The sequence below is a fragment of the Chelonoidis abingdonii genome, chromosome 17 (assembly GCF_003597395.2).
Source record: "Chelonoidis abingdonii isolate Lonesome George chromosome 17, CheloAbing_2.0, whole genome shotgun sequence".
Lineage (NCBI taxonomy): Eukaryota > Metazoa > Chordata > Testudines > Testudinidae > Chelonoidis > Chelonoidis abingdonii.
The window spans coordinates 32005862-32019030 of NC_133785.1; the positions used below are offsets into that span (position 1 = coordinate 32005862).

At 39.8% G+C, this 13169-nt stretch overlaps 1 protein-coding gene across 1 annotated transcript in view; it reads right to left on the reverse strand.

Annotated features, from left to right (window-relative positions):
* Positions 1-13169, reverse strand: part of LOC116820413 (uncharacterized) — a 46372-nt gene that overhangs the window by 17063 nt on the left and 16140 nt on the right. Inside the window, exons 5-8 of the mRNA XM_075073327.1 lie at positions 11957-12193; positions 10906-10951; positions 9115-9354; positions 664-872 (exon numbers count right to left, since the gene is read on the reverse strand). Of these exons, the coding sequence (XP_074929428.1) occupies positions 664-872; positions 9115-9354; positions 10906-10951; positions 11957-12193 (732 nt within the window). The remainder of the gene's footprint in view (positions 1-663; positions 873-9114; positions 9355-10905; positions 10952-11956; positions 12194-13169) is intronic.

Below are 13169 nucleotides of genomic sequence, written 5' to 3' on the forward strand. Positions count from 1 at the left end.
ACTAATAATCATTAGTTACTTTTGATAATCTTGGCCTAAATGTATACCTGATTCACAGTGTTGGCAGAACTGAATTTTTATTTTTTTTTATAATTTCAACAGATAATACCAACGGCTATTTTTAAGCATTTTAAAACATTTTTATCTATTTAAATGTTCACAGTTGAAAAAAATGCTTAAAATCTATAATGGCATGCGATTTGAATTCAGTTAAATTTTCATAGTTGTGGGAAATTGTGGGGAGGAGTCCATTATTTAACAACAACAGACACTGAAATATAAAAAGTCAAAGCTTAATAACCATTAAAACACAAATTGTCAACATCACATGTCAAAATACACAAAGTAAATGTCTTTAAACTCTAAATAAGTTCTCAGGTAGCATTTTTCTTACTTTGCCTATGTAAATTTCAGTTGTTATGGATGCAAATATTTTTTCATTAGTTTGCATGAGTTCGCTGAAATTGACATTTACTGTACTGACAAAAATCTACGATGGCCAAGCCTACAGATATGTAGCCAAACTACTATTAACACCCACTAATATACATTTGATTTTATGATGATAATTAGCAGCAAGAATATTATTAAACCTCTGGCTAAGTCAAATGCTCAGAAAACAGCTAAATTTCTGTGGAAAATAGTACAAATCCTCATACTTACCTGGCAGCACAAAAACAAGCCTCGTAAATTAACATTTAAAGTTTTGTCCCATTCTTCCAGTGAAGTGTCTTCACTGGCAGAATTCATATTGATTCCAGCATTGTTACAGGCAATATGAACTGTGCCCCATCTAGCTACAATTGCATCAAGAATCCTTTGCACGTCTTCAGGTTTGCTTACATCTGCTCCCATTGCCATGTTTTTTATCCCTAGATTAAAATGAGATTGATCAAATAAATACAGGTATTCATAGAAAACAAGGTATCATTTCTTGTGTACCTATTTACTAATTCTTCAAACAAACAAACAAGAAAACCATTTTATCGCCACTCCACTGATGACAGCAAATTATGTGCTATTTATGGAAGCATGATGCACTGGGAAATGAATCTTTTTAAGTTTTTAATTTTAACTTTTATAGACTGCACTTACTGTAGTCTAACACAATCAACTTATCTAAAATCAGAGTTCTGACTCTCCAGTTGAAAGAAGCTTTGAATACTACACCATCTTCTGGTCAAAAGTCTAACTGCAGCTTATCAACTAAAGTGATGGTCATTCCAACAATTCTCTCAGTGCTATGAATCATAAAGTGCATCACTTTCAGATGACGGTTATTAGCTCATAAACAAGATAAAACAGAGGAATATTTTATCTGTTGTGTTACAGATGTTTTTATAGTGAACCCCAGATGTTACAGAAATCGAATCAATTTGTCAGCAAAACTGATTCTAAATATCAGGTTTTTAGAGTCTGGAGTGTGCATATTTCTGTAATGCGTAATGATGTATCCAAAAGCCATCCAGAATTATAGCTGTGATTTAAACATGAAAATCTAAATATTCAAAATTATGGTGCACACAGTAACTAATTTAGGGCCATCGCAGATACACATTAAACACAAAAGTTAATATCATTAGTAAATCGCTGTAAGAGTACCCTATGGATGTGAAATGTGACCATTAAATTTGCTTTTGCATCAATAACTTTCCATATCTTGCCTTTTGCACATGTAAAATCTCAATCAAAAATTATTCCAATGCAGATTTTGCATTTCATGTTTTATTACTGCATATGCTAAAAAGTTGATTTTTAAATAAAACGTGAAACTTTATTTTTTCCTAAGGCTCCAATCCAGCAGAACACTTGAAGTCAATGAAACTACAAACGTGTTTAATGTTAAGCATGTGTCCAAGTGTTCTGCTTGACTGGGAATTAGTCCATAGGAGTGTAGGGAGCCATTATAGTTATAGCACAGATCAGTATTCTGTGAGCAAGAAACAATGAATATGGAAGAAATTATATATTATAAACAGGATCATAATAGATCTGCTCTCACATGGTTTATTAATAAAAACAGGAAATAGTCAATAACTGAAAAATGAGCCATATAATATGCCAAAAAGGAAAATGTCTAGTCTTTTCCCAAGAAGAAATGTTTTAATATGTCTTCTGAAGCATTATAGGAAAGCCCACGGAGTCTTTTTTAGGAGGGGGCGAGGAGCTGCACCTTCCTATATATATATATACACATATGCAACTATACACAGTAATATCGCGTGGATCAAGCTCTGGCCTTGTGCGGGAGACATCTGAATTCTAGTGCCAGTTCTGCCAGTGGCCAGTTGTAATGTGGATGAGTTACTTTGTCTCTTTGTGCCTTCCCCCTCCCCATCTGTAAAATGGAGATAAGGATATTGGCATCCTTTGTAAAGTGCCTCGAGATCTATGGATGGAAACAGCCTGTTTACCAGATAGATATTATTATTAATTATTACTATTATTAACCTGTACTCCAACACTGCTGGCAGAAGATGTACAGAACTCTACAAGGTCCTGTCCCTTACAGGGATATCAGAGCTCTATAACTATATTAAAAACTAGCATCTTTGAACAAGGCAACAGACACTGGGCTAGATTCACATAAGTGAATTCTCAAAAACCCCAGCTCAGCTGCCTCCAAACTCTGTTGGTGCCTAAATTTGCTCAGCGCCTACATTTTTGCAGTAGAAGACCCTAGGTGCCTGTATTTCTGCCAGTGGGCTTGTACACGTGCATGATAGCCCACACTAGGTGTCTGGACACCTATGCCCCCAGAGCAAGGCATGAACTCAGGGGAAGATCAGCACTCTGCCACCAAACTCACCTGTGGGCAAACTCAGAGCTCGCCTGCCTGATCAGATCAGGCGACCATAGGCGAATTTACACACAAAAACATAAGAACGGCCATGCTGGGTCAGACCAAAGGTCTATCTAGCCCAAAACCCTTTCTTCTGACAGTGGCCAATGCCAATGCCAGGTGCCCCTGAGGGAATGAACAGAATAGGTAATCATCAAGTGATCCATCCCGTCGTCCATTCCCAGCTTCTGGCAAACAGAGGCTAAGGATACAATATATATTCTTTTATACAGCATATGTGATAAATACACTGAAAATAATCAAAATTATCTAACATTTCCATATACGTCTAAATTGTCTTTTAAGTGTGTAAATAACTGGTGTTACTATAATCTTTTCATTGCTTTTATTAACTTTATAGGCTAACATGGGTATAAGTGTGTACCAAATTGAGACTTTTTCTTTCCCTCTAATGAATACATCACAAAGAGCAGGTCAAAAAAAATAGAAAAGTGGGAATTTAAAAGGATGCATTGGCTTCTCAGAATGTTGTTGTAATTTTGACTTTTTTCAATATGTTGGGTAATGAGAAAACATTCATATGCTATAATACTTGCCAAAGCCCCCTAAAAACTGATGAAAAATTGCATTGAAATCAACAGGTTTTAAGACAAATTTTGCTGAAAACTCAAAAATCCAAAAATGCTGACCAGCTCCATTGGCATATCTGCTTTTGCTTATATGCTAACAGACTTGGTCCATTAGTTGAAGAAGTAGAGTCTCATGCTTTTAGGTCCAAAAATCTGCCTTTCAGTCCATGCATATGACCCAACAACCAGGCTATTCATTCTTCAACACCCTGGTGCCAATGTGCTGAGGTGCCAAAAATATCTCCTTTGAGGAGTAACTGGTGCCCTACACCACTCAGGATTGTCCATTGACCTACGTTGGTTTGTCTCAAACCTTAATATATATGTAGCAAAATGTAAACATATTCCTACTTTATCACTAGTCCTGCAATCTGATCTGCGGAGATGGACCCCCGTGCCTGCATGGAGTCTCTCTGACTGCAGTGGAGATCCAGCCACATAGATAAGATTGCAGAATCGGGGCCTTACCTTGTATTCATAGGTATAAAGAAGATTTTTTCCCCAGAGTTTACCCTGTTTTACACTACACAGAATTTCATCAAGTTCATTTTTGCCACCTCTTTTTTGCAACATTTCCCAGCATCCCGACTCCCACCAGTGATGATACATTGCTAGAGTTCTTTTTCCCCTCGGCATAAAAAAAAAAAAAGCGTTTTGCAACAAAATGAATAATATTTTTGCTGCAATGTAGCGATTGTGGAGAAGAGATATTAATAATTACTGTACCTTATCAAAGTCACACTTAAATCAGGAAATCCAATACCTAACGTATGAGTCTGATCTCCCATTGATGTACCATGTAACTCCCATTAAAGTTAACAGGACTTGTGCGCATGTATCAGTAAGAATAGTCCCCTTATAGGATCCAAGCTTCACATCAAACAATTAAGAAATTCTGTTTTCCCCAGGTACATATCCCCAGCTGCTATGAATGCTAATGGGAGTGATATGTGAGCATCTAGAGAAGGACTGAAATGTGGTTTCTCTTTAAACATAGTCTACCAAATTTAGCCAGTACTAATCATATCCATTAAATTGCTCTAGAGCCTGAAAAGGTAAAGAAACCTCTTAAAATAATATACTAAAAAGAAAATTAAACAGTTAGAAATGTAGTCTTACAGTGGTAGCCCAGTTCTGAGCCTATAAATCCAAGACATTTCAGAGTTAAAGCTAAAGCCATCTATTTAAATCCTGATGCTGCTGCAGATATTTGTTGAGATGAGCAATTTCAGGCACCTAAGCAGTCCCCGTTGATTATGGTAATTCAACACACGAGGGCAGCGAGACTTCCCTGATGCACAAACTCATGGGAGTGTTTGCAGGATTTGGGACCTTAAAAATCTATGTTATGGGTCAGTTTATTGCAGAATTCTCTCAAAGGCCTAGATATGGCATGTATAATGTCAACAGACTCTGGTCGTCAGTGGACAGGATCGAACCTGGGACCACTGGAACTAAATGCATAAGCCTCTCTTGCACGAGCTAGAAGTCACATGTCTCTTAGCCAAAGCTGTAGCAGACTCACCAATCTCTAGCTGGGTTATATACCACTAGAGGAGGACAGAGCATCGCACAAAGCAGACATGGGTTACACACGCACTGCACGTTGAACAGTTTTTTCTTCAACAGTGGATTAACTACACGGAGTTCATGGAAACAGCTTTCCAGTTAAACCAGCCAAAGACACAACTGGAAAGGAGTGAAGCACTTGATTTAGTCCTCTGTGGCAGTGACTGTCTTGTTATGTGTGTATACATCCGCCGAGCACAAGCCAAAGACTGAGATTGCCATGTTTCTATGTCTAAAACTCGTTCTGGGGTGATGGTACCACTAATGAAGGCAGCCAAATGTTCCGCATAAGTCCCAATTCTGAACCTTAGCGTCCAAAATGTGGGTGCCTGCATGAACCCTCCAAGCTTAATTACCAGCTCTGATCTGATATCGCTGCCACCAGCCAGATTCCAGTGTCTGGCGCACTCTGGTCTCCCCAAAACCTTCCCTGAGGGACCAAGACTCAGATGCCCTGAGTCTACAACTTGTCTCCTCTTTATTTCCTCCCCATGGTTCCCCTCCCTGGATGGCCCTGGACGATCACCCTATTTCAGTTCCTTGAAATGCAAAATAGAGAGACCCAGTTTCTTTCACCCTCAGTCAGAGTCCCTGCAAAGGTAAGCTTTGCAACTCGGACACAAAGAGATTTCCCTCTCCCAGTCTTTCCCTGAGAGAGACCATAACCCTGGCACAGAGATTCCTATCCCCCTGAGCCTCAACTAGAAAAGAAAATCCAACAAATTTTAAAAAGAAAGCTTTATATAAAAAGAAAGAAAAAAGACATAAAACTGGTCTCTGTATCAAGGTTGACAATATACAGGGTCAATTGCTTAAAAGAAAAATGAATAAACAGCCTTATCCAAAAAGATATACAATTTAAAACATTCCAGCAAACTACACACATGTAAATACAAAAACAATATAAAAACCTATTGTCTTCTACCTTTTGTACTTACACTTGGAAACAGAAGATTAGAAAAGCCTGGAGATAGAAGTCACTCTCATAGCCGAGAGAGCACAGAACAGAAACACAGACAAAAGGACACACACCCAAAAATTCCCTCCCTGAGCTTTGAAAAATCCGGTTTCCTGATTGGTCCTCTGGTCAGGTGTTTGGTTCCCTTTGTTAACCCTTTACAGGTAAAAGAAACATTAACCCTTAGCTATCTGTTTATGACAGATACACAATACACAAAATGCACAAATATAGGGAATTCTTATGATTGATCTTTTCAGAATCTTTCAATGTGTGTTCCAATCAGTTGATGATGCAGGGCAGTGTTTCTCAACCTGTCAAGCTGGTGATCCTTTCATTTGAAATTGAAAACTCCCTTACAAGTTTTACTTTTATTTTTATAGTAAGTGCATCTGTAATAAACTATATGATTTACACGAGAATAAAGCTGGTCAGAACATTTTCAACTAAATGATTTTCAGCTAAATATTCTGTTTCATCCAAGCCAAAAATGTTTCATGGAGACGTACTGATTTTGAACAAATTTGCAGTGGAAAGGTTGCTGGGATCCAGGATGGACTCTAGGGTCACTTCTGAGAGAGATTAAAAATCTGGACCATTTTGATCCAAAAATGGACATTTTGGACACAAATCAGTTTTACAAACACTTTTAAAAAAAAAATTTCATTTCAATGCAGGTCAAAAACAAATGTCAAAACTTCCAAGTTGTGACAAAACTGAATTGTCATCCTCCAGCCAGTTCTGTTTGAAAGGTTGACAGTGAATTCTTTACCTTAAAGGGCAAGGATGTGTGGGGAGTGAGAGATGGAGGTTTTTCTCCTTGCTTTAGGCTGTAATAAAAAACTTCATGCCTTACTACCACTCTGATTGCTTTCTGTCAACCCCCTAGGAGACACAAACCCTTGGTTGAGAAACACTGGGCATCAGTTGAGGAAAGAATGATAAACTCCTTTGCTGAAACTGTCCCAGAGAAATGTTAAACCGGGCATCCAAAAGGAATTTGCCTACAGTCAAAGTGTCACATCTCCAACAAAGTCTCATGTTTCCCTCAAAATAACCCATTTTCTTCAGAATACCCTGCTTGATACATATAATCTAACCATGAAAGTATGCCCAAAAGGCTAGTTGACTTTCAAGGAGTAGCTATGGTGTTCCAGGATCCTATACCTTCGGTGCACAAGAACATGAAACTTTTTCAGGAAGGAAGAATGGGATATCTCAAGGAATTTGTTCTGATCTATAATGACCTAGAACTGAACTGCTCTGGATCCCACTACAAAGTCAAAGATTCAATGACCAGACCCAATAATCAAAGCCTTACCATAAGACTGGTATTCAATGACCTAGGTAAAATGAGTCTCACATTATGTTTCTGCTGCATAAACTAGCACCTTTTTAACAGTCTTACTGGAGAGACCAAGGATTGTATAAACATGGAGTCTAAACCACTCCTTTCTCTGACAGAGATATGCCCTCAGGAAATGGCCTGAGGCACTATGGCGGGACAGTGGAAGGAAGTTTTATTGCCACTGCTTGCACTGTAACTGTTCTGCAGAAGAACCAAATGGATTATGGTGTTGCAATGCTGCAAACATACTTTTCACAACCAATTTTCATTTTAGAAGGAAAATTTTTACTTCAGCTAATGCACCACAGAAAAACTCACCTAGGTTCTCCCTGCAGTAGTATACAACTATTGCAATATCCGTTTACACAAATATTAGAATACGGACCCAGATGGCAGCATCCCACTTTCCTGAATGAAGCTACATCTTTGATAATATTGAAGAATCTGATGTAGCAGAAGGCTTGGATGTACTTTCACAAGAGGAATTCTAAATGAGTGATACTTCATCTCTTTTCTCATTAAAACTCTATTTCCAATTGTCTCTGTTTCCTTTATGAATATAGCTTAGCTTTATCATATTTGCAAATGTCTTTGGAGAGAAATTGAATTTTATGTCCTATTGTAGTAATAAAAACACAAAATGTAAGTGGTTTGTAGAAGATTTCACCTATTGTTTGGGATTTTACTTGTGATGTAATGTCAGTATTGTGTACTTATATCTGACCTCTATGCTTTTCACTGATGCATGTTTTGAGGAAGTATGGCCAAAGTTTTTAAAAGTGACTATTGATGATTTTGGATGGCTCTAAAAAGATCGGCACTCAAAAATTAGGAGGCCAGATTTTCAGAAAGCTCTGGCTACCCCGGCCACTGAAAATCGGGACCTTTCAAGGGTCCCAAATTCAGCAACCAAAATCAGGCAGTCCTGAAAATCTTTTTTTTTCCCAGTATGTTTATGTCTGGCATATGCCTCAAAGCTGATCTCCATTAAAAATGTCAGGCGTGATCAGCATTGCTCCTCTCCTTGCTTTCTGCCCTGTGAACAAATCATTTCTCAATGATGGCTACACTATGATGCAGTGAGTGGAAGTAAAGGCAGACTCACAAAGCCTGCAGCCTTTTCTCAGGCAAAATCCTCATGAAAGCTAATGGATTCTGAACAAAGACTTTGGCTCATAATTATTAGATATACAGGAGACAGATTCACACCATAAGAAATATTATCCTACGCACCCAGGACATGTGGCCTTGCGATTGGTTGTGTGTGTGAAAGGAGAAGCTGTGGTTGGGATATGTACTAAAGGGTGCATGGGCTGTGTCTGGCTTTTCTTTATTAGCTATATCTTAAGTGTCTTAGCTGCCACGTGATATAATGTATGGCACGCCTCTTTTTCTGGATGATTGAGGTGTATTATATATCACTTATTAATAAAAGATTGATATTCTCTGTGCCCGTCAGTCATGGCTCATTTTCCTTCAGGTATCCCAGATAAAGAGTTTTATATGGGATAATTTGCTTTCCTGGTTGCACTTACTCTGTGAGGTAACACAAGCAGGCAATGTGACTTTGGTTATTGCTTGCGGAGGCAGTGCTAAGATGCTGTATGATGCGGCTGTGGCATGTGTGTCCTATCTGGAAATTCTTTCCTTTGCTATTTGACTTATTCTGCAACAAAACTCAACAAGATATTCTCCAACAGTCTGCCAGCTACGAAAGTTTAAAATAACAAAGCACACAGACATTACAGGTATGCGCACAGTAGAAGTGCACGTATAAGAGCAACCAGAGAATTAGTACACTGCTTACCTTTCAGGCTGAGCTCTTCTGCTACCACTTCTGCCTTTGCAAGTACCAGATCAACAATGGCAACCTTAGCCCCTGCTTCCCCTAATGCATGAGCAAAGGCTCTTCCTATCCCCTGGCCTCCACCTGTGACGTAGGCCACTTTGCCATCCAAACGTAGGCGATCAAGGATGTGACATCTTTTATAGCCCCAAAAGACATCATCTTTCACCAGTTCTTTCTGTAGCAAAACAGCACAATGCACTGAGGGTCAAAATTCAGTTATGTTAAATCCATTAGTCTTCCCCCACCACACACACACACAAATCATAGAAAATTAGGAATGGAAGAGACCTCAGTAGGGCATCTAGTCCAACCCCCTGTCCAAGGCAGGACCAACACCAACTAAATCATCCCAGTCAGGGCTTTGTCAAGCTGGGCCTTAAAAACCTCTAAGGAAGGAGATTCCACCACCTCCCTAGGTAACCCATTCTAGTGCTTCACCACCCTCCTAGTGAAAGTTTTTCCTAATATCCAACCTAGACCTTCCCATTGTAACTTGAGACCATTGCTCCTTGTTCTGTCATCTGCCACCTCTGAGAACAACCGAGCTCCATCCTCTTTGGAACCTCGCTTCAGGTAGTTGACAGCTGCTATCAAATCCCCCCTCACTCTTCTCCTCTGCAGACTAAATAAGCCCAGTTCTCTCAGCCTTTCCTCGCAAGTCATATGCCCCAGCCCCATAATCATTTTCAGTGCCCTCCGCTGGACTCTCTCCAATTTGTCCACATCCCTTCTGTAGTGGGGGGCCCAAAACGGGATGCAATACTGCAGATGTGGCCTCACCAATGCCAAATAGAGAGGAATAATCACTTCCCTCGATCTGCTGGCAATGCTCCTACTAATGCAGCCCAATATGCCGTTAGACCTCTTGGCAGCAAAGGCACATTGCTCAGGTGTGTTAAGGTGGGGGGTGGAATGTGCCGGGAGCTGTTCCTTCCTGCCCCATTACATTGATGCAGAAGGTAGGATTGAAATCAGGCTGCCCAGTTCAGTGAAGTCCAAATGCCAGCAGAGCTCTCAGCTCCAGAGGGGGTATGGTGGGGCAAGGCAATGGGGCAGAATGGCTCTGCTCTGCTGCTGAAAATTTCACTGGATGCTTTAGTTACATAAGTGTAGGGTAGCACACTTCCCAATGAATTCCCTTGCGTGCCCAGGGATCATCATGAATGTTAAAGGCATAACACCTCCAAAGGAACAATGTACCTTCAACCCTTCCACTACGGTTATGTCTGTGGCTGGCCTGTGCAAGCTGACTTGGGCTCTTGGGGCTCAGGTTGAGGAGCTGTTTAACTGGCTCAGGATAGGGCTGTAGGACCTGCAAGGTGGGAGGCTTTAATCCAGGGAACAGTGTGGGAGGGAAACTGGGTGCATATTGCATAGCAGACATGTAAAGGGATAGGGTAGGAGGGGGGAAATGGCAGGGTTACTGTAATCAATGATACAATGATATAAAGAAAACAGCTGGCTGCCCCACAGTACACTATAATTTATGATATCCCTCACTCCGATACTTGTTTCTTTTATGATTCTTACTCTTTAGGCAATTACTGGGAAAAGTGATGCATGCAAGATCCATTCTTCAAACGGGATTGTCTCTCTAATGGGTAAAGTGAAAACAAAGGGTGACATCCTGGCTCCAGTGAAATCACTGGGAATTTTGTTACTGACTTCAGCGGGGGCCAGGATTTCAGCCATGCTGCTTATGGAGAGAAATACACACCTTTGATTCAATCACCCTATCTGCGTGTGCACGGCTCCTTCGGATGACACTCATTCCACCTTGCACAGGTAAAATAACCTGGAAAAACACAAGTGTCCGAATCAACACTGAAACATTTCAACTTCAGGAAACATCACATTGGGCCTAAGCCAAAGCCCACTGAACTATGTTGGAGGGTCTTCCATGGACTTCAGTGGGCTTTGGGCTAGGCCCATGCTGGGTATTACGGTTGTTTTCTCTTTGCATGTTGCTCCCTGCACCTGGAAGTCCCTTCCTATTCCAATCTGACAGTCCTCCATGTTACCTCAGATTCCCATTCCAGACTCACTACTTTTACAAATGCTAGATCAATAAAAATGCCATTTTGTCCTTCAGTTTTATAAACCAAAGACGGCCTCTGGGATTTCCACTGCATCTGATTTTGATTGTCTAATGAGATTTTATGTTCTTTGGGACTTGTATCAAGATCACTCTTGGAGCTTAATAATTAACGAACAAACAAACTTTTAATACTCTCTGGACAGTCTTACCTACCACTGTTTGTGTACTTCTGTATATTGCTTACATTTTATGCTCCACCACTATGATTGGCGGGCCCGAACTAGTGACCTGGTGCCATTGTCTAGATGGCAACCATACCTTAGTGAAAATGACACAGCATCTTGTAGACCCAACGCCACTGTCCAAACACAAGAAAGGAAGATGTGTAGGCTAGGTACCAGGGTGACTTAGTGGTTAAGAGTAAATTTCAGGGCCTGGACAGTTAAAGTGTCAAAGACCATCTTCGGCAATTGTCCTTGATAACAATATTGAGCATGATGATGCACAGTATGAACCATTTGGATCTAGTAAATCATGCTTAGTGTTCCACTGAGTGAATAATATAATGACTATTTTTTGGTTCTCTTGCATACACCGCTGGAACTGACCAAAGTATTTTTCTAGCATGGCCACTACCGTAGGGAACAGACAGCAAGAGTGAGACAGCCTACTTCCAGGACTCTTAAAAAACAATACTGCTGAAGCAATTTCATAGATGCTTACAGTATCAGTATAATCCTTAACTAATTGTATAACACTAACCTGCTCAACGCGAGGGTCTGAATTAATTACATTATTTAAGTTTCTGACAGCTAATACATTTTCATCAGATATGTTCTCCAGGTAGACTTGTCCTTTCATGAGAGTATTCTCCACACAGATCACTCCATCCATTCTCAGCAAGTGGTTATCCATGACAAAGTTGTAGTAGTTAACAGCACTTCTTTGAGCAGCATCAATAAAAATTATATCAAAGTGTTCACCCACAGCCACTAACTCCTGGAGAAAAATAAATGATGTCAAAAAGTACTGTTTCTATGCAGGTGAAGGATCTTGGAACCTTCATATGAAATGAATGAAAAACGCTTAACAGAAAATACTATTTTAAAGTAATATTTCTAATCAAAGGTCATTTCTGCTTGAAAGCAACTTTTTGATTTACAGCAAGCAAGGTAGAACTGGTTGAGATGCTTCTGTATACAGGTTGCCATAGCTATCTAAATACTATCTATCCACACAGATAGGTCAAGCCCTTTAAATTCCCCCTACCAGTGCTAGTACCCACATCTGTGTGAACAACTAAATCCACAATCTTTTAATACCTCATAAAGTACCACGTTCCCAGCTGTTTATGGGTGTTTGTGATACAAGTCAAAGCAAATACAAATCAAGATCTCTTGCATTGGCTTAGAGCAGGGGTCGGCAACCTTTCAGAAGTGCTGTGCCGAGTCTTCATTTATTCACTCTGATTTAAGGTTTCGTGTGCCAGTAACACATTTTAACATTTTTAGAAGATCTTTCTATAAGTCTATAATATATAACTAAACTATTGTTGTATGTAAAGTAAATAAGGTTTTTAAAATGTTTAAGAAACTTCATTTAAAATTAAATTAAAATGCAGAGCCCCCCGACTTGCGGCCAGGACCCGGGCAGTGCGAGTGCCATTGAAAATCAGCTCGCTTGCCACCTTCGTTACATGTGCCATAGGTTGCCTACCCCTGGCTTAGAGGCACATCTGTACCTCCTCACCGTGGGGTGTGCCTGCATTTATATTCAATACATTTTATAAAACTACATCTAGCAGGAAATATATGATAGAATTTTCACACATGCTCAGTGTTGACTTAACTCTATTGAAGTCAACAAGAGTTTTACTATGGACTTCAATGGCAGAAGAGTTAGGCCAACGCTGAATGTAGCAATACACAACAAGGAAAATATGTTTGAAGAGATTTTAAAAAAAACAACTCATGAA